The 17,704-nt window shown below is 35.4% G+C and overlaps 3 protein-coding genes across 9 annotated transcripts; 1 reads left to right on the plus strand and 2 right to left on the minus strand.

Moving 5' to 3' along the window:
• Positions 1-3,258: 3,258 nt before the first annotated feature.
• Positions 3,259-5,278, minus strand: LOC109116752 (uncharacterized protein At3g43530-like). The gene is made up of 6 exons (XM_019202729.1): positions 5,120-5,278; positions 4,371-4,655; positions 3,988-4,092; positions 3,700-3,879; positions 3,534-3,626; positions 3,259-3,492 (listed from the first exon to the last, which is right to left on the minus strand). The coding sequence occupies exons 1-6, from the start codon at positions 5,276-5,278 to the stop codon at positions 3,259-3,261; spliced, it is 1,056 nt and encodes a 351-aa protein (XP_019058274.1).
• A 537-nt stretch (positions 5,279-5,815) lies between these two features.
• LOC104815245 (sodium/pyruvate cotransporter BASS2, chloroplastic-like) lies at positions 5,816-10,340 on the plus strand. 6 transcript variants are annotated; one of them, XM_010543576.2, is made up of 13 exons: positions 5,816-5,990; positions 6,089-6,179; positions 7,030-7,144; positions 7,249-7,290; positions 7,367-7,480; positions 7,632-7,694; positions 7,862-7,989; positions 8,353-8,434; positions 8,991-9,042; positions 9,116-9,213; positions 9,596-9,775; positions 9,969-10,058; positions 10,145-10,340. In XM_010543576.2, the coding sequence occupies exons 1-13, from the start codon at positions 5,876-5,878 to the stop codon at positions 10,223-10,225; spliced, it is 1,251 nt and encodes a 416-aa protein (XP_010541878.1). In that variant the 5' UTR covers positions 5,816-5,875; the 3' UTR covers positions 10,226-10,340. The 6 variants fall into 6 exon arrangements, with proteins under 6 accessions (XP_010541878.1, XP_010541879.1, XP_010541880.1 ...); XM_010543577.2 differs by having other exon boundaries at positions 9,617-9,775; XM_010543578.2 differs by having other exon boundaries at positions 9,103-9,213; positions 10,145-10,235.
• A 446-nt stretch (positions 10,341-10,786) lies between these two features.
• On the minus strand, positions 10,787-15,648 carry LOC104815247 (phytochrome-associated serine/threonine-protein phosphatase). 2 transcript variants are annotated; one of them, XR_772063.2, is made up of 11 exons: positions 15,275-15,648; positions 14,700-14,846; positions 14,539-14,606; positions 14,085-14,142; positions 12,999-13,109; positions 12,829-12,879; positions 12,577-12,720; positions 12,296-12,391; positions 12,134-12,205; positions 11,006-11,141; positions 10,787-10,911 (listed from the first exon to the last, which is right to left on the minus strand). XR_772063.2 is itself a non-coding variant. In XM_010543580.2 (10 exons), the coding sequence occupies exons 1-10, from the start codon at positions 15,353-15,355 to the stop codon at positions 11,058-11,060; spliced, it is 912 nt and encodes a 303-aa protein (XP_010541882.1). In that variant the 5' UTR covers positions 15,356-15,648; the 3' UTR covers positions 10,787-11,057. The 2 variants fall into 2 exon arrangements, 1 of the variants encoding a protein (XP_010541882.1); XM_010543580.2 differs by having other exon boundaries at positions 10,787-11,141.
• Between the last annotated feature and the right edge of the window lie 2,056 nt (positions 15,649-17,704).

Genomic DNA, 17,704 nt, shown 5'->3' on the forward strand with positions numbered 1-17,704 from the left:
GCCCTCCTACGGTACTCTGGGTTGTCACAGGCCCACCAGCTTCCGCCTGTTTCGTCCTCGAACCACACCGTACTGGGAGAGTACCGGCTCTGATACCATCTGTAACGACCCGTGACCGCTACGAATTGTCGAAACTGCCCCCACACAGCAACCCGAGACCTTTCAGCGTGTTTTGTCCTCACTCGCACGTATACCGATACAGGGATGAATCGAACACACCAGAATGAGAGAGATCCGAGGGCTATATAGGTATGGGACTATACAGTCTAAGATAGCATAAAAGAATTAGTTGAGCTACTCATAGCAACAAGGTGCACCTACCTTTTTGGTTGACTATCCCGAGAGAACTCCAAAGTTAAGCGTGCTGACTCTGGAGCAATCTCAGGATGGGTGACCTACTGGGAAGTGTCTCGGTATACGTGCGAGTGAGGACAAAACACGCTGAAAGGTCTCGGGTTGCTGTGTGGGGGCAGTTTCGACAATTCGTAGCGGTCACGGGTCGTTACAGTGTGAGACATTCAAAAATACCCATGCTGTCATGCAATAAAAGCGTTGCATGAACACGGTGAAAAAGATAAGCTACTTGACTATTGTTCACCATATTACACTAGAGCCACATGGGAATTGGCATATGTTGATTCTGTTTACCCAGTTTCTGATGTTTCTCGTTGGAGTATTCCTAACTATATAGCGGAGATAAGAGTCAACCCTCCTGCTATGAAACATCGAGGTCTTGGCAGATTAGCAACGAAGAGGATACCAAGTGTTAGAGAAAAACGCCGAAGGAAGAAGTCGAGGATGACTTCGTCCTGTAAATCTGATTTGAATGAGCCACAATCGAAGAAAATGAAGAATAGTGATGGAAACGGAGTGCAATTAGAAGATGAAATGTGAAACACGAAATATGTTGAACATTTCATCTATTAATTGTTTCCATTTTTTGTAAGCCTTGACTCACTACTGTGATATGGTTTTTTTGATAATTTTTGGGATGTATTTTGGGATGAATTAACGTTTGTATGTTTGTTAAAAAATCATGTATGGTCGTAAATAAGTAGCAATGTATAAGTTACAGATGCGAAATATTGAAAAAGTAGTTGCAATTGTCAAAAAGTAATTGAGATGAAAAAGAATGAAAACGTCAATAAAAAACAAGTAAAAAAGTCAAAAAGTCAAAATACAACAAAAATATATTAAAACAAATAAAAAATTATATAAAAAAAATCAAATATCTGACATATCGAAAACGGTGTGGATTTGTCGTATTGTCTATCATAACCAATTTTTTACAACTCGATTACGACTTATTTGCAACTTTGACAAACGTGTATTTTATCAATAAAATATGTAGGTAAAACGTGTATTTTATCGATATTCTTCTCAGAAGTGATGCATATATACTAATTATATGAAAGGAAAGAATTTTAAATCATAACTAACAAATTTATTAAAAACTTGTTCATTTTCTCACATGTAACAATAAATCTATATAAACCTAATACTAACACATTCAACCATTTTGAATAAAATTCAACAAAATATACAATTTGTTAAAAATGTTAATATAAGCTAATTATTATCATTTGATTGGAAGATTTTTATCATCATTTGATAAAATTAACCGACAAAATCGCAATTTATTAACAATTTTTAAAAAATTCGTTGGTGCCAAATAAGTCGTAATTAAGTCGTAAAATTTTGGGTTTGACACATAATAAGACAAAATGGGCAAAACGCGTGATTTTTTTAAATTGGACCCACTTCCTGCAAGTCTATTATCCACGCGTCGACTTCATATTAAATATTTTGTCTACGTGGATTTTTTATTATTATTTTAGATGTTTGACTTTTTTTAATAAATAAATCTGATACCAAATATATTTGGTCACGAATACTACTACTATTAGGTAACAATTACCACTCTTCGTTTACTACCATTTTTTGGTAGTAAATGCGACTATCCACACTTGTATGTTTATGCTCAAGTCTGATTACCAATATATTTGATACTTTTTTCCATTTCTTCGATCACCTGTAGAGATCAGTGTCACACAATATACCACCATAAAATTCACACAAACCTAGTTCACACATACAAGATATCACAAACTGAGTTCATACTTAACATTATCTATCGAGTTCACACATCTAATCCCAAACCGAGTTCAAAATTAATACATACGACAACCGAGACCAACATTCACAAACCTTTTGTTCCACGACCTCCTCGCCCTTTTCCTCCTCGTCCTTTTCCTCCTCTTCCTCCTCTTCCTCTTATGATTCCACCCTTCGAATTGATAGTCTTCAAAGTATCAGCCCAAGGACTCGTCGTTTTATACGAGGTACAAGTTCTCCTTGGCCTTTCTTCCTTCTCGGCCTCTTCTATTTTTTGTTCTTGTTTTTTCTCATCCCCTTTTTTGTTGTCTTCTTCATCTTCATCATCATTTTCTTCTTGTTCATCTTGAGCATTTTCTTCATCTTCTTTGTCTGCTTCTTTATCTCCCTCTATGTCTGCTTCTTTCTCTCCCTCTTTCTCAACTTCTTTCTCTCCCTATGTGTGTGCTTCTTTCTCTCTCTCTTTCTCAGCTTCTTTCTCTCCCTCTGTGTCTGCTTCCTTCTCTTGCTCAGCTTCTTTCTCTCCATCTGTGTCTGCTTCCTTCTCTTTCTCAGCTTCTTTCTCTCCCTCTGTGTCTGCTTCCTTCTCTTTCTCTCCCTCTTTCTCAGTTTCTTTCTCAACTCCTCCCTCTTTCTCATTGACTGCTTCTTTCTCCGCTTCCTTTCTCTGTTCTTGTTTCTCACTTTCAACCACTATTGGATCATCTTTTTCTTCTTGTTCTTTTCCCTCTCTTACTACGATTTCTTCTTCTTCCACTCCTTCTGTCTGGTCTAATGCGTTAAGAACATCAAAAATCACCATATCCAGTTCACTATCCACATCTTCTCTATGCAGACATGTCTCGGGAGGGGTTGTTGTGTATTGGGCTGAACTCTCACCCTTTTCATTCCCACCCATAGTCTCGGTCATCTTCTTCATTAAAACATCAATTCTAGCATCGACTTCAAAGGGATTGTCATAATTACCTGATGCGATTATAACGGCCACAATCACTTTCTTCATGTTTTCAATAACTTCCTCTTCAAATTTCTTTATCTGTGCACCTTGATCTTCAATAGCAGTAAACAACTTATCTTCTGTCTCAACCAACTTCCTTCTCACAACTTCAACCTTTGAACTCGTGTACCTCATCTCAGATCTCATCATGTCATTTCAGATCTCAACATGGTCAATTCCTTACTATAGTCACGTTCTTTTTCCACTTCTTCTTCTTCTTCTTCTTCTTCATACTCGTTGATGAGTCTTTTGCCTTTATTACTTTTTCCTCTCTTTTTCTCAGTTTTTCTAGTTGAAACAATCGCTTTCCTTTTGTTCTGTTGCTTCATCAATGGAACTTCAATGCGAGATCTGACATCTTCCTCGAGAATATCATTCCACTTCACAGATCTTGGCTCCTCAGTCAAATAAGCCATCTAACAGTAATAACATCGTCTGGTTCTCTATCCCTCACTGCAACACCCCTAAGCAGACGTTCTTCACCATTGGATGGTTGGAGATAGCTTTCAATGTCCTTTAATTGAATGAACAAAAATTTAATATGTCTACAAAACATCTACTTCATTATTATTTCAACAGAAACATACCTGTGTCTTGCCAATCTTTGCCAACCCTTGTTTCATTCCATACTTTTTGTTCGGGATGAAACATCTTCTACACATCCTTGGACATGCCTCAGTCACATTTCCTTCCAATTTCACCTCACTGTACCATCCATCGCTGCGAAGTTTAGGAATGCACTCGAATGGTAACATCTGCAATATCAACTACACAACATTAATAATGTATTACTTTATATCTCACACTTTAATCAATTAATTTAAATAACTTACAGTGAGAAGGATTATGAAACATGGTAAATTCCACTGATTTACCGGTTTTCTGTGCTTGTTCAAGTAATTATGCACAGATCCAAGAACATTCTGGAAGGTGAATGTTCCCCATGGGAATGTTTCACAGCACTTCACATCATCAACTATCTTCAGCAAAAAGGGATTAACAAACTCCGAATGTTGATGTCCTATCACATACTTAGCAACAACAAATATGCCATCTTCAATCTATTCTCTGTCTCATCTTTAGGCAATTCTGAAAACATTGCCATAACTCGTGTCTTCGGAACTTTTTCGAAGCTTTCTTGACCAAAGTATTTTCTATATAAATTGGTCCCTCCAAGTGTTTACCAATTGTCAGGCAGTTTAGAACCCTTCAGCCCACAAAGTATTGTGTGCTCCCACAAAGAATATCTAATGGGTACTCCGTTAATGACGAACCACAGTTCATTTTCCCTCTTTGTCTTCACCGCACGATTGATGAGCGCAACCATTGGACTCATCTTCAAAGTCTGCTTCTTTTTCATATGAAACAGATGCCTAAATTGAGATTTTTCTGTGAAATGCTTCTCCTCTTCTTCGGTGAAATACTTTTCCAGAAAATCCACTGCTTCGATGTGAAAACATTTAGAAGATACTTTCACCGAAATTGTATTCATATCATCGAAATCATAATAAAATTCCGGTTTCGGTGGTATCTCGGCCTCGCTCTGCAATAAAATAAGTGTATTCAGTTGCATTAACAACTAATTTACAAAATATCCAAGTACTACTATGCATAAACGACTTTAAACTAAACACTCTTATAACATTTAGTTGCATATACAAGTACTTCAAAGATACAACAACTGTCCAATTTTAAGGTCGAAATAAGACTGACATACACCAAATACTTCTGTAGTATTTAGTGGCACCTACAACTAATTCACATGCACAACTTCACAATTTTAAGGTGCAAATAAGACTAAATAATATACATTCATAAAGGATACTTCGTCATTTTTTAGTTCTACCTTAAATATTACATAATCTGAACTATTTTTACATAAATGACTGTATTCAACCATATTCTAACTGTTTAATCATTAACCAAAAGTTTCGAACTTATATAAAAAAACCAACTCTCTTTCCATTTTTCTATCCATTCGAAGAAAGTTCAGAAAAAAATACTCACATCTGAATCCGGAGAAGAATCCTCGGTCCTTTTTCTATGCGAATCTGTTTTTTCGAACGACCCTGATGAATCACTTCCATGTGAGGCTTCGCCACTTGACGAAGATGAATCACTTCCATGTGACCCTTCTACACTCGATCTCGGTGGATTTCGCTCCATTTCGCCAGATTTCTGAAAATTTTCGTACTTCGCCCGCGCTCTCGGTGTTTCTCTGTTTGTTTTCAAAAGGACAGTAAAAAAACCCTAACTCTTTTTTCCCCTTTCTACTCTGGCAAATGGGCCCTGGCAAATCTGGTGGGCTTTCACCCACTCGCACACGTGTTTTTTCTCACACGCTCATTTTTATTAAGGGCAACAAAGACTTTTCCAACTTTTATAAAGGCATCTTTGTCTTTTATTAATTCTTTATGTTTTTGGGGTGTATCTATGATACATGTGCGACGCATTAGGGGTAATGGTGAAATTTGCCCAATTGTTTTGTGGGGAAAGTAACTTAAAAATCGTGGGTTTTAGACTTTATTTAAATTTTAAAAGAGAGGGAAAAGAGAATGGAGGCGTTAATGGCCACCTAGTTATCAAATTATTCAATATGCAAATGTGAAAATGTCGAGATGCACATGGAGGCCTTATTATATAGTTATATTCAATATAAAATCAAAGGCGAGAGGCACATGGGCTACTAAATTAATACATCGATTTAACACTTAATCCTTCATTTTCTGTGCAGCAATCCAAGCTTTCAACCCGGTTTAATTAATGGCGTCGACGTCGATTACTAGAATTGTCCCGACAGACTGTGGGTTAAGACAAAGCAGTGGCACCAAGCTTTGCAATTTCCGGCTCCCGACTCGTCGAGTTCAAAATCGTCTGGGTATGATTCAACTTGGGTCGGTCCCAAGATTTTTTTTTTTTTTGGGGTGAAGAAATGAAATCTACGTTCTTAGTGGCTGATTCGATAATTCAATCCAGATTTTGGGAAAGGTTCGGCGATCCAAAGCAAGAAATCATCAAACTCCATGGTTGCTCTTGCATCAGCTTCAACCGTGACCCATTCATCAAGGTAAGGTGGTGGTTCAGATCTTGTTTAAGTTCTTGTCTAATTGGATTATCTTGTTGGTGATGGAAAGTCGTGAAAAGAATATGAATTCCCTTTTTTTATGTGATGGGGTTGCTAATGTGGAAGCTTTCTACAAAAAAAAGAGGAAAACTTTCTTTCCTTGGCAACATGAGTTCATCGATGAAAAACTGGGTTTTTCGCAATTTGTGTATAAAAACTCTAAACAACTTTTTTAGACATATGTTAAACTTGTATTACATAAACAATCATAAACTTCTCAACTTCTAACCTTTAGTACATAGTGTAAATAAAGAAATACGAGAAAATATTGAAGATTTGTCATATTTTATGTTTAGAATTATAAAGAAATGTCGAAAAGAAAAATTAGAAAAACGTGTTCTGGGAGAAATGCTTAGAAATACTTTATATGAAAAACTTTATATAACATTCCCTATTTATACTAAAACTTCAAATCTACTAGTTTCATCTCAACCACACGTCTTTACCACTTCATCGATCGATCACACGCAACACACATAAATTCAAATTTCTATTACATAAACATTATATCATCATGGTGTAAACGTCTTAAATAAGCATTGCATAAACGTGACATCAACGAATGAATCAACTTCTCAATAAAATTCTCCCATACTCTAATGAAATCGGTGCAATCTGTGTGCCTAAAGTCTTCCAAAGATGGCGGATTCACTCAAAAAGATATGCAGCATTACAAACTTAGTCAGGTTCTAGATTGGATGCATAGAATATCACATTCTGTTTGCACAAGACCTATATGGTTTCCAAAAAGATTCATGTTCCCGAGTGATATTTTGCGGCTCAACTTTTTCAGGACCACGCGAATTGCATGCAAAGGAGCAACGGATGTCTCAGGCGACAGTTCTCCGAGTGGGACGAACACATATCAGAAGATTATTGAACTTTTAACGACCCTTTTTCCCGTTTGGGTATTCATTCGAGTCTTTTATCATTTCTGTAATCAAGTGAAAACTATATATATATATATATAGATATATACACTGTGATATGCTCTCATAGTTTCTACGTGCAGGTTATTTTGGGAACAGTTATTGGCATCAACAAGCCAGCTGCAGTATGTTTCAGACTTCTCATGTAGCTTTACTTATAGGGGAATTCATTCTGTTGCTGCTAATTGATAGATCTTGCAGGTCACATGGTTTAAGGCTGATCTTTCCACTCTCGGCATGAAGTTTCTCATGCTTTCCATGGGAATGACACTAACCTTCAAGGATTTCGGAAGGTGTTTACGTAATCCATGGACGGTACTAATTAAGAAGAATAATATTCCCCTATTAGAATTTTTTTTTTATAACTCGAAAATTTACCGCGCCTTCGACCCAACTATTAAGCTTCTTTTTTTCAACTTGTACTAATAGCTTTGCCTGTTTAACATTTCAAAGGTTTCTCCCGCAGGTTGTTGTTGGTTTTCTTGTACAATATTTAATCAAGCCTATGCTAGGCTTTGTCATAGCAACGGTTAGTGTCTTGTGTGTGTTCTGTTCGTTTCAACACATCTGTTGTCGCATACCCAGACCTCTGAGCTTTTTCAATTAACCTATGTTATGATCTTTTATCAACTTTTGTTTTTCGAAAGCGAAATGTTTTGAGCAGCCGACTTAAGTGTTTGTTTGTTTTGTTTTTAGAGTCTTAAACTCTCCCGACCTCTCGCAACCGGCCTCATCCTGGTCTCGTGCTGCCCCGGAGGGCGCGCCTCAAACGTCGTAACCTACATATCCAAGGGAAATGTAGCTCTCTCTGTTCTCATGACAACGTAAGTAAACTTGGTTTTGTTCTTTTCTCATCATCGCATTGGTAAAACTTGTCACCGAACTTGTATTATATAAACATTAAGAAAATTTCATACAACACATACTATTTATACTAATTTCAAATCTGCTATTTTCATATGAACCACGTATCTTCATCACCATATCTTTACTTTCTCAAATCACACAACACATACAAATTCAAATTTGTACTTCTGCTTACATAACCATTACATAATCTGATAATCATAATGTAATCGTTTTACATAACACATTGTATAAACGTGACGTCGACGAATGAATATAATTTCTCAATAGAACTGATCTCACACTTTTCTTGAGCCTTTGTTGTCTCTCTAAATTTGAAGCTGTTCATCCATTGGAGCTATCGTGATGACTCCTCTTCTTACGGAGTTTTTCTTCGACATGCGTATTCCAGTCGATGCCGCAGTAAGTTCGCAACCATTTTAAATTCGTTCCAGAATGTTATTTTCTGGCGTGGGATGTTTTTGTTCCTTTGATCTTCCAAGAAACATAAGCATGCTTTTATCTCAATTCTTTGAAAAATGACCGAAAACAACAGAAGTGGAATCTTTCTGATTTGATTTCAGCATTCATTTCCAGCAAGATATATAAGAACTATGGGGTGGGCGTTTCGGTTCGGTTCCGAAAACAGAAAATCTCGGTATTTTTTTTTAACCGTACCATTCAAAATTTCCGAATGGTATGTTTTTATCAACCCGGATTTTCCGTAACCGAACCGAATCGAACTTTATAAAATTCTCGAAAAATCGAAATTTTTTAAGAAAATCTATTTTTTTTTAACAAAAACCAAAACCGAACCGTATCGAAACCGGAATCCGAATAATATACAGTACTAATTTGGTACAAATTTTAGAATACTGAACAAACCGTTTCCGAACCGAATCGATTCCCGAAACGCCCACCTCTAATAACAACCGCAGTTTTCAAAAGCCCATTCGTTATTTTGTTTCCTGTTTTGCAGGGACTCGCCCTGAGTACCTTTCAAGTAGTTTTGGTTCCAACTGTCCTTGGAGGTAAGCATGCTAATTGATTCAACGACAATTTGGATGATCATTTGGGATTTGATGTTTCAGCTTTATGTGACAGTCCTATCAAACGAATTCTTTCCCAAATTCACATCAAAGATTACGACGGTGACGCCTCTAATCAGCGTTATCTTGACTACCCTTCTTTGGACAAGCCCCGTAAGATCTCATAGACCTTTTTATAACATTCTTATAAATGTATTATTTCCTACGATAAATTCTATTAAATTTTTTTGAATTTGTAAAATGGTGGAAAATTAATTTTTAAACTTTTCACTTAACAAATTTATTTATAAACTTGCAAAATATGTCATTTTAATTCTCAAACTTTAAAAATGTGTCATTGTAATTTCCAAACGGATTTTTGGGTCAACGTCGTCAATGTTTGTTTTGGAACTAATTAAAAAGTTTGAGAATTATAATGACATATTTTACAAGTTTGGAAATAAATTTGTTAAACGAAAAGTTTAAAAATTAATTTTCCACGGTTTTACAAGTTAGGAATTTCAATGGGATCTTCCCTATTTCCTATACAATATAGAAGCTTTTTTCTTTTTCGAAGATTGGACAAGTCTCGGAGGTCTTGAAAACTCAAGGATCTCAGCTTCTGTTCTCCGTTGCGCTTCTTCACGGTATGGCATTTGCCGTCGGCTATGGCATCTCGAAAACATCTTTCGGGGAGTCGACTTCACGCACCATTTCTATCGAGTGCGGAATGCAGGTAATTAAAACCCATCTGCATCTCGCACCAATTCATCAAAAAATATGTAAACTTGTAACAAATCTGGACTACAAACAGATGCATATAAAAGCATAGAAACCCGTCGAAATGATTTCTTTTTTTACACGAAAACATGGATGAAAAGGAACGCTTACCGCTCTCGGTGGTATCTCGGCCTCGCTCTGCAATACAGAATTCATCACTCGGGTTCTTCCTCGCGCACAAGCACTTTAAGGATCCCCTCGTAGCTGTTCCTTCGGCAGTCAGTGTTATCTGCATGGCTGTAAGATTCAGCTGCAAGCAACACGTCCGTCTTATCCTACGTCTCCTCTCCTCGCGACATAAATTTACGTTTATACACTTTCGCAGCTCTTTGGGAGCGCCATGGCAGCGCTCTGGAGAAACCAGCCGACCCCGGCGGATGATGATAAAGATGACTTCAAGGAATGAAGGGTGAACAGCAACGCAGCTTTCATTTTGTTGGAGATTGATACTAATTAATGTATTCGGTGATTCAAGTTATGATATAATCAAATTTGCTAGTAAATGTGAAAGTTTTAATTTATCTTATGTATTTAGTGTTAAATATTCCATTAATGGACTGGCTCGACAGCCAAGCCATTTTCTCATCTTTTAGATATAAAAATAAAAACCAATCAATCTTATTATTTCAATTAAATAAAATAAAGGTCAACAAATGCAGCCAATTTTGCCATTTTTAAATGAAAAAACTAATGATAGACCACTTGAAAAAACGCACAAATGAGAAAAATGATATTATGAAATCTAAAATAAAGTTCTACAAAAACCATATGGAGTGGAATCAATCATACTAAAAACCTAATGGAAACCAATTCGGTATGAAAATTTTTAAACCGGATTCAGCTTTAATCAAACAAACCCAAAATAACGAACAGCCTCACTAAAGTGTTGAGCGGTGGAATCGCAATCGCAATCGTGGCGATTGTATGCATTTACGATACGTTTGCTAGCGATTGCTTTGCCTCATACTGAATCATATCTGTAACCAATGCAACATCTCAAAGCTACAAAAGAGAGAGAACGTGTGAAGGTCTTACATATTACAGCCAGACAGGATGAAAGCACTTTAAGCGAATACAGATCAGAAGCAGTTCCTGGGCAAAGACAGAGACACTTTGCGACTCACAAAAAAATAATCAGAAATGTTTGCCTAACAGTGTAAACAAGTAGAACTTGTAAAAAACATACATTGCCCCAACGGCTTCTTCTTCATCAAAATCAAGGGTTTTGGCTGATAAGATCAAAGGAAGTACGGAACTCCGGTCCTCGGCCCTCTCATTTGGTTGTTCTCTTCTGTCTCTGTGAAGAACTTCACTTCCCTCTCCTGGTGGAAAAAGCATATTAACACCGTAAACAGAGAGGGGCGGCTGCACAAAAAACCTTTCCCCGAAAAGATTATATATAATTATATATAAATAGATAGATAGAGACACGAAGATTCAATCGATATGAGCTCACAAGAACAGGAGGTGCAATGCAATGCAGTATTTAAACCTAGATGATAGACATGAAATGGATGGCCCTAATTCACTAGCAAATACTCTATGTATTCTCTATAGATCAGAGAGATTGAAACAAATTAGTAGTGAAAGACTTGAAAGGCAAGAAACAACGGCTTTTTCTGGATCTCTTGGACCGATAAATACGCAAAAACAATATTGCACATACACGGAAAATGGCAAAACAAAAATCTTTTTAGATTTCTGTAATCCTTGTAAATCATCGCTCTAAGAGCAGAAAGCTGAACAAGAAGTCATGCACTTATTTGGGTAGAGAGAAGAATATCAGGAGAACAAAAGATGGATCACATTTTTATACAATAGAAAATGTGGAGTATATGCATGTGTTTGTGTGTGTGTGTGCACGTATGAAGACATGCACAAGGACTGTTTGATCAAAGAAGATCGATGCATACGAGTAAACTGAAGCAAGTAACAATCTATCGAGCAGGCAAAAAATGCTGATAGATGTATGGTTTAGGTAGATTCATTGAATCTGGACTATAATTAGTATGAGTTGTTTAAGCTGTTAGTATTAGTTAGTTAGTAGTTTCAGCAATGAATAGTTATAAATACAGATTTAGATGGATGAGAAAGGGATTACAGAGAAGTTTCAAAAAAGGGTTAGGGTTTGTTCTGGGGAATGAGGGTTGGGATCCTCTCATAAAACAAGATCATCCAAAGTTGTATTCAGGTTTTCGGTGAGGAATAAAGGCTTGATTTGTTTTAGAAAGTTGAGTTTCAGAGTCTGAACCTTAACAAATGCATAGTGGAAGACAAGAAAATATCGGTACAATGAAGTGAACATATGACTGACCATGTTCTCGTTGAAACTTAATATAGAAGCCACGTTCCCGCAGCGATAGCAGTAATTCGGAGCAGACCATACCTTCAGGTTTATTAAAAAAACTCGTCAAGCAGATTATAATTCTATGCATCAGAAGCGTAAAGGTCTTAGTCAAAGGAAGCAGAGTCCTACCGTTACTAGGCCTTTATCTTGGAACATGTACTTGAGACCCTCTTGCACAAGTTGATGAGCTCGACAAACTAGATCAAGATTATTGATGTGGTTGAACTGCACAAGAACCAAACCAAAATCAAGGAAACGACACCACAATAGGCATTCAAGTATCAAAACAAGTGAAGCAGATGATTACAACAAAAAGGATGTAATTCATCACAATAGTCTTATCAGTTTGGAAATTGCGAAAAGGATTTTGAATTACATCATAAATTCAAGATTCAAAAGCATAATATTACCTCAGAAGTAACCCGGGATCCAAAAAGCCAGCCAGCTCCACGTGGACTGACAGCCCATGTTTCAATCTCTTCAGGATCACTCCACATAAGATCACAGAAGGGCCCTTCATGTGGAATTTCACAATTTCGCTCAATGAGTCTTATCTAAAGGACAAAATAAGATCAAAAGTGAGTAGATAAGATTAACCTAGGACGAATTACATGCTTAGGCACAAGCATTTGGGAAGACAAAAAAAAAGTAAGGATTTTAACCTGGTCGATTGTCCGAACATCAGGGGAAAGACCACCATGAACACACAGAACCTTCATAAATGAAGCAGTAGTTATTTAATACAACATTCAGTAGAGATATGCAGTCAATTCTAAGAGAGTATGCTTGCTAAAACCTATATAATCGCGAAGATACAAAAGAAAAGACTTACAGTGCCATCTATAATAGCTGACAGAGTAAGATAGTCAAAAACATCAGTGCAATATCGCCACGCATTAGCATTACCATACTTCCTTTGGCATTCATCATAGAAGCCATACACCTGTGAAAGATAAAACTGACATTAGTTGTCCATATGAATAAAAAAAGTCTTAATGATTCTAGACTAGAGAGAGAAACAAAAAATCAACTGAATGTAACATACAGCTTTACATCCACAGACAAACGTCTATCTCTTCATTGATACCAGATGAGATGTAGAAAAGTGAAAAAAAAAAGGTAAATAAGTAACCATTGTTTCATGTGTTATGGAAGCTCTGGTTTTTCAGGTCAATAGCAGCAATGATACAAAAAAAAAATCCAATACTCTAGATACTTCATCCAATTCTAAGACAGGTTAACAAGTAAAAAATATTTTTATCATACAATTAAAAGATCTAAGGCATACAATCCGAATTGCATTGTACAAGTTCGTTCTGACGATTCTGACCTCTCAAATGTGACCTTAAGTACGGACGAGAACTACTTACTAATTAACCATGTGATCAAGTAATTCTAATTGCCTGAACGTCAGAATCCAACAATTAGGGTCAAAGACATTCCATAATTGGAAGCATCTCTTGTACTGTGAAATTAAATTGATGAAGATAACGACTAGAGAATTTCTAAACGAGTGCCCATGATAATCAATATGGCCAATTCACAATAAATCTAAACATCATGTATCATAGATGCACCTTTGCATTTCTTCCATTGATGTGCATGTTACAGTGAATATAAATCACACGGAACAATAAATCAGGAGCTGCTGAGGAGGAATACATGGCAGGAAAGGAAATGTTCATAATTTAAAGTGGAAACCTTGTGGTACTAGTTTTCCAGCAAAAGAAAGATACACATACATCTCAAGGAACACCTATGTCTACATCACACACAGCGTAGCCAAATGGGTAAAACTGGAACTTTCAAAATCTGTTATAATGATGAATATGTTAGCGAAGAAATCAAAGACTGTTATTCCCTAGATAGGTGAGAAGAACAATGTGAGAATAGACAATTAAAGCACAAAACTACATACCTGAGTTAGCTGTCTGCTTTCGTGATTACCACGCAATAGTGTAATGTTAGCAGGATATCTGCAGAGACAAACAAAACATGGAAAATATTAGAAAATTACAAATTTAATTAAGCACGTGGGAAAGTCGCCCAACAACAAAATAAGAGTTAGAAACATAAAATTCCGAATGAACAGAGATGAATTTACAGCTTAAACAGCATTGCCAATAAAGCCCGAATGAATAATTCATGTCTAGTATCTGTTCTCAAGGTCCAAGTCTAGAGAAAAACACTAGTTGATCGAGAGCATGTGCTCGTTCATAGGAAAATTTTACACACCATAAGTTACTAAGTCAAGAAAAAGTATTAAACTGGATAACCAGCTATTGAGCACATAGAAAAGCACAAACAAACTGGCCTATGGGAGGCATAATTCCAGCATCACAAGAATTTGTAATGTTTATACATAAACTGACCTTGCTTTAAGGAGTAAAAGAATAGTGAAAACTTCAAGGCTGTTGTAACCTCTATCAACGAAATCCCCCTGCCAAGGTCCCAAAGGACGTTAATGCCGAGCACACGTTAATGGACCATATGAGATAAAAAAAAAAAAAAAAAAAAAGAGAACAAATCTTACCATAAATATGTAATTTGTCTCTGGAACATGACCTCCGGTCTGGAAAAGCTTCATAAGATCATGAAACTGGCCATGGATATCACCACAAACAGTGACTGGACTGTTGACAGGTTGTACATTTGATTCCTCAATGAGGATTTCCTTTACCTGTAACAATGAGAAGGAATCTTGTAATTATCTAATTAAACAAGTATGCTTCTAAATTCTAATTTCAAGGTATATAGTTAAATTCAATAAAAATTTTACAAAATGAAACTGGCTAGATAAGCAGGACCCATATGCACACAAGATCGCAATTCAATCGCCAATTGATCCAAACATTCCCAGACCCAAACTATAGATTTCTATGAACAATATATTATATGGGCAAAACCTAAAAACCCTAAATCCAGGAACCGTAACAACACCAAATGGATGAATAGAGCAAATTCAAGGTTATGTTTTCCCCCAATACATCGATAGACCAAGAAAAAAACATAAACAAGCTCCAGACAGCACTAATCGAAGCCCAGAAAGAATGCTACATGAATCCAATGGAAGAGAAAGCAACCGAGAAGAGGGAGAAGAGAGTGTACATATTCGCAGAGAAGTTGAAGCTCGTCCTCCGTCAGATGTTGGCTTTCTTTAACCTTCGATATCCATTGATCCAAATCCATGGCGCCGTCTTTCTCTCAATACGTGTGAGGCTGATGGTGAAAATCCTTCCTCTCTCGTCAATACCAATGGCGACTTTTTCCTAGTCTTTGCGAAAATCTAAGCAAAATAGATCTACCACAGCATGTTCCCCTTCGCTAAGATTTCGTCGAAATCGAGAGAGAGGTTCGCTTCGAATCGAAGATGGGCGAGCGAGCAAAACGACGACGGGGAAGATCCCGACAGTCGACACAGCTGGTCGTCGCAGCTTCAAAACTCGATTTAGAGATTCCTGATGAATGGTAACTAAAGAAATATTCCACTTAATATCAAATGCCCAATTTATATAAAAATTGAAAATACATACTGTTCAAGAAAAAATAAAGTTATCTGTGATAAGAAAATGCAAGTTCGCGACGAGACAAAATATAAATAGGTAATGATATAAATGTATCTTAGAGCTTAATTCTCGTATTTGAGTAAAATTATGAATACTAGTTAATAACCACGCACATCGCGGACTAAAAATTCCTATAAAATTATAAAAAATATTACTAATTTATTTTTTTATTTTATAGTTTTTATTTTATACTGAGTTATCTCAAAAAATACTGTGTTTTATATAATTGGGAATATATATATATATATATATTAAGTTTTTTTAAAATGTCGAGATAATATGATGTTGGATTATTTTTAAAAAAATTATGAATAGTTTCAGTATTTATATTTTCGCGGGTTATATATATACCGGAATAATGTTTTTAAAATTTTGATTTGTTTTAAAATCCAATAATAATATATTTAAATTAATAAAATTTTCACGATAAAACCTTGGTATAATATTAAAACCTGTATAATCTCATCAGTTTTTAAAATTTATAAATATCTATTTGTTATATCAAATTAATGAAATACAACACTAATCATATCACTCTTTTACCCCATAACGGTTTAAGTGACTATATATTTTTTTACAAATAAAGATTTGATCATTTTTATTCTTTATAAAAATAAAAAAAGTAAGATTATGTTATATTTGTGTTGTATATATATTTTATCATACTAATATTGATTCAACAATTCGTATGAAATCAATCCACTTTTACTTTATATAAATCTTAGTATGATCCTCATTTAATTAACTTTTTCATTTAGTTTGTTTATAGTTTATTAAATTTGCTTCTTATTATTCTTATTATCCCAATTTGGTTTATTTGATTCTTTACATAAACCATCCATGATATGAGTAATAGCTTCAAATAAAACATTACTTACCAGACCCAAACAAACTCTAATAGGATTCGTCACGTATATATTTTCACTCGGGTCATACATTTCAAGACCCGATTCGATAAGTCCCCAAAAAATATTCAAAATAAAAATCTAGTGACACCAAACTGACCTTTTATTAATCTTTTGGTTTTAACATTTTTCGTTTTCATTTAATAAACAAAGTATTTAATGATAATTCTTGGGTTTTAGAATATATGAAATCCAAATAAAAAGCTTTCGGTAAAACCGGTCGGTTTGTTCCGGATGGTAAGAGTTGAAATTTAAAAAAAATGTCACTTATCAAACTTAGAGAAAATCTAATAGAACTTGTCCCGGATGAACTTTCACACAAAGTATACACTTTAAAATCTGATTTGATAAGCCTAAAAAAATCTTTAAAATAAAAACCCGTGTCCCTCCAGAATACTCATATTTAACTAAACTGTCATTTCACATTATATTCTAGTAAAACCACTAGTATTTTAAATTCATAAGAGTTAATCTAGCTATATGAAATGATCACAAATTCAAATAAATAAATTAGCTAATTTGAATGATAGGAAAATAACAATAAATATTTACCGAAAGTTAAAAAGTGATATCACCAACTTCACTATAAAGAAGTGCACGTGTTCAATAAAATGGTTGAATACACATATCTTTATTTTTAATTATATAAACTTATCAATAGCACAAACATCTCATTCTAAATATATAATAACATGCACATTGATTAATTTGACAAAACAACACCAATGTTTAACGGAATTTTTTAACAGTGTTTTTTTGTATGTCTTTTAACATAACTTTTATTGAGGTTGCATTATTTTCTCCAAAATATCTATATTTCTATGACCTTATTGAAATAACAACGCTTCCCCTACCAAATCGCAACCACACACGATTACTGTGGTATTTTATTAGTTTTGATGTAATCTTATAAAATTGGAAAAAAAAATCATTTATGGAGAATATGATGAGCTTAGGAGACGAACGTATAAGACGGAATTTGATGCGAGTAGTTTGAAGTTGAATTTTAACATTGAAGAATGTGTATTTATTTTGATATGGTCCATCGTTTAGAGCACCGTCAAATT

This window comes from Tarenaya hassleriana, unplaced genomic scaffold (genome assembly GCF_000463585.1).
Source record: "Tarenaya hassleriana unplaced genomic scaffold, ASM46358v1 Cleome23, whole genome shotgun sequence".
In the NCBI taxonomy this organism is placed as follows: domain Eukaryota; kingdom Viridiplantae; phylum Streptophyta; class Magnoliopsida; order Brassicales; family Cleomaceae; genus Tarenaya; species Tarenaya hassleriana.

What these genes read in the sequence shown, in the direction of transcription:
- LOC109116752 (XM_019202729.1), bottom strand. Translation starts at nt 5,278, where the DNA reads ATGGAGCGAAATCCACCGAGATCGAGTGTAGAAGGGTCACATGGAAGT. An exon ending in TGAACAAGCACAGAAAACCG is followed by an intron (nt 3,880 to 3,987) that starts GTAAATCAGTGG and finishes AATGTTGTGTAG; the next exon opens with TTGATATTGCAGATGTTACC. An exon ending in AACCAGACGATGTTATTACT is followed by an intron (nt 3,493 to 3,533) that starts GTTAGATGGCTT and finishes AGATCTGTGAAG; the next exon opens with TGGAATGATATTCTCGAGGA.
- LOC104815245 (XM_010543574.2), top strand. Translation starts at nt 5,876, where the DNA reads ATGGCGTCGACGTCGATTACTAGAATTGTCCCGACAGACTGTGGGTTA. An exon ending in TCGAGTTCAAAATCGTCTGG is followed by an intron (nt 5,991 to 6,088) that starts GTATGATTCAAC and finishes AATTCAATCCAG; the next exon opens with ATTTTGGGAAAGGTTCGGCG. An exon ending in CTCTCTGTTCTCATGACAAC is followed by an intron (nt 7,990 to 8,352) that starts GTAAGTAAACTT and finishes CTAAATTTGAAG; the next exon opens with CTGTTCATCCATTGGAGCTA.
- LOC104815247 (XM_010543580.2), bottom strand. Translation starts at nt 15,355, where the DNA reads ATGGATTTGGATCAATGGATATCGAAGGTTAAAGAAAGCCAACATCTG. An exon ending in TTCAACTTCTCTGCGAATAT is followed by an intron (nt 14,847 to 15,274) that starts GTACACTCTCTT and finishes TCATTGTTACAG; the next exon opens with GTAAAGGAAATCCTCATTGA. An exon ending in TAAGTTTCAACGAGAACATG is followed by an intron (nt 11,142 to 12,133) that starts GTCAGTCATATG and finishes TTTTTCCACCAG; the next exon opens with GAGAGGGAAGTGAAGTTCTT.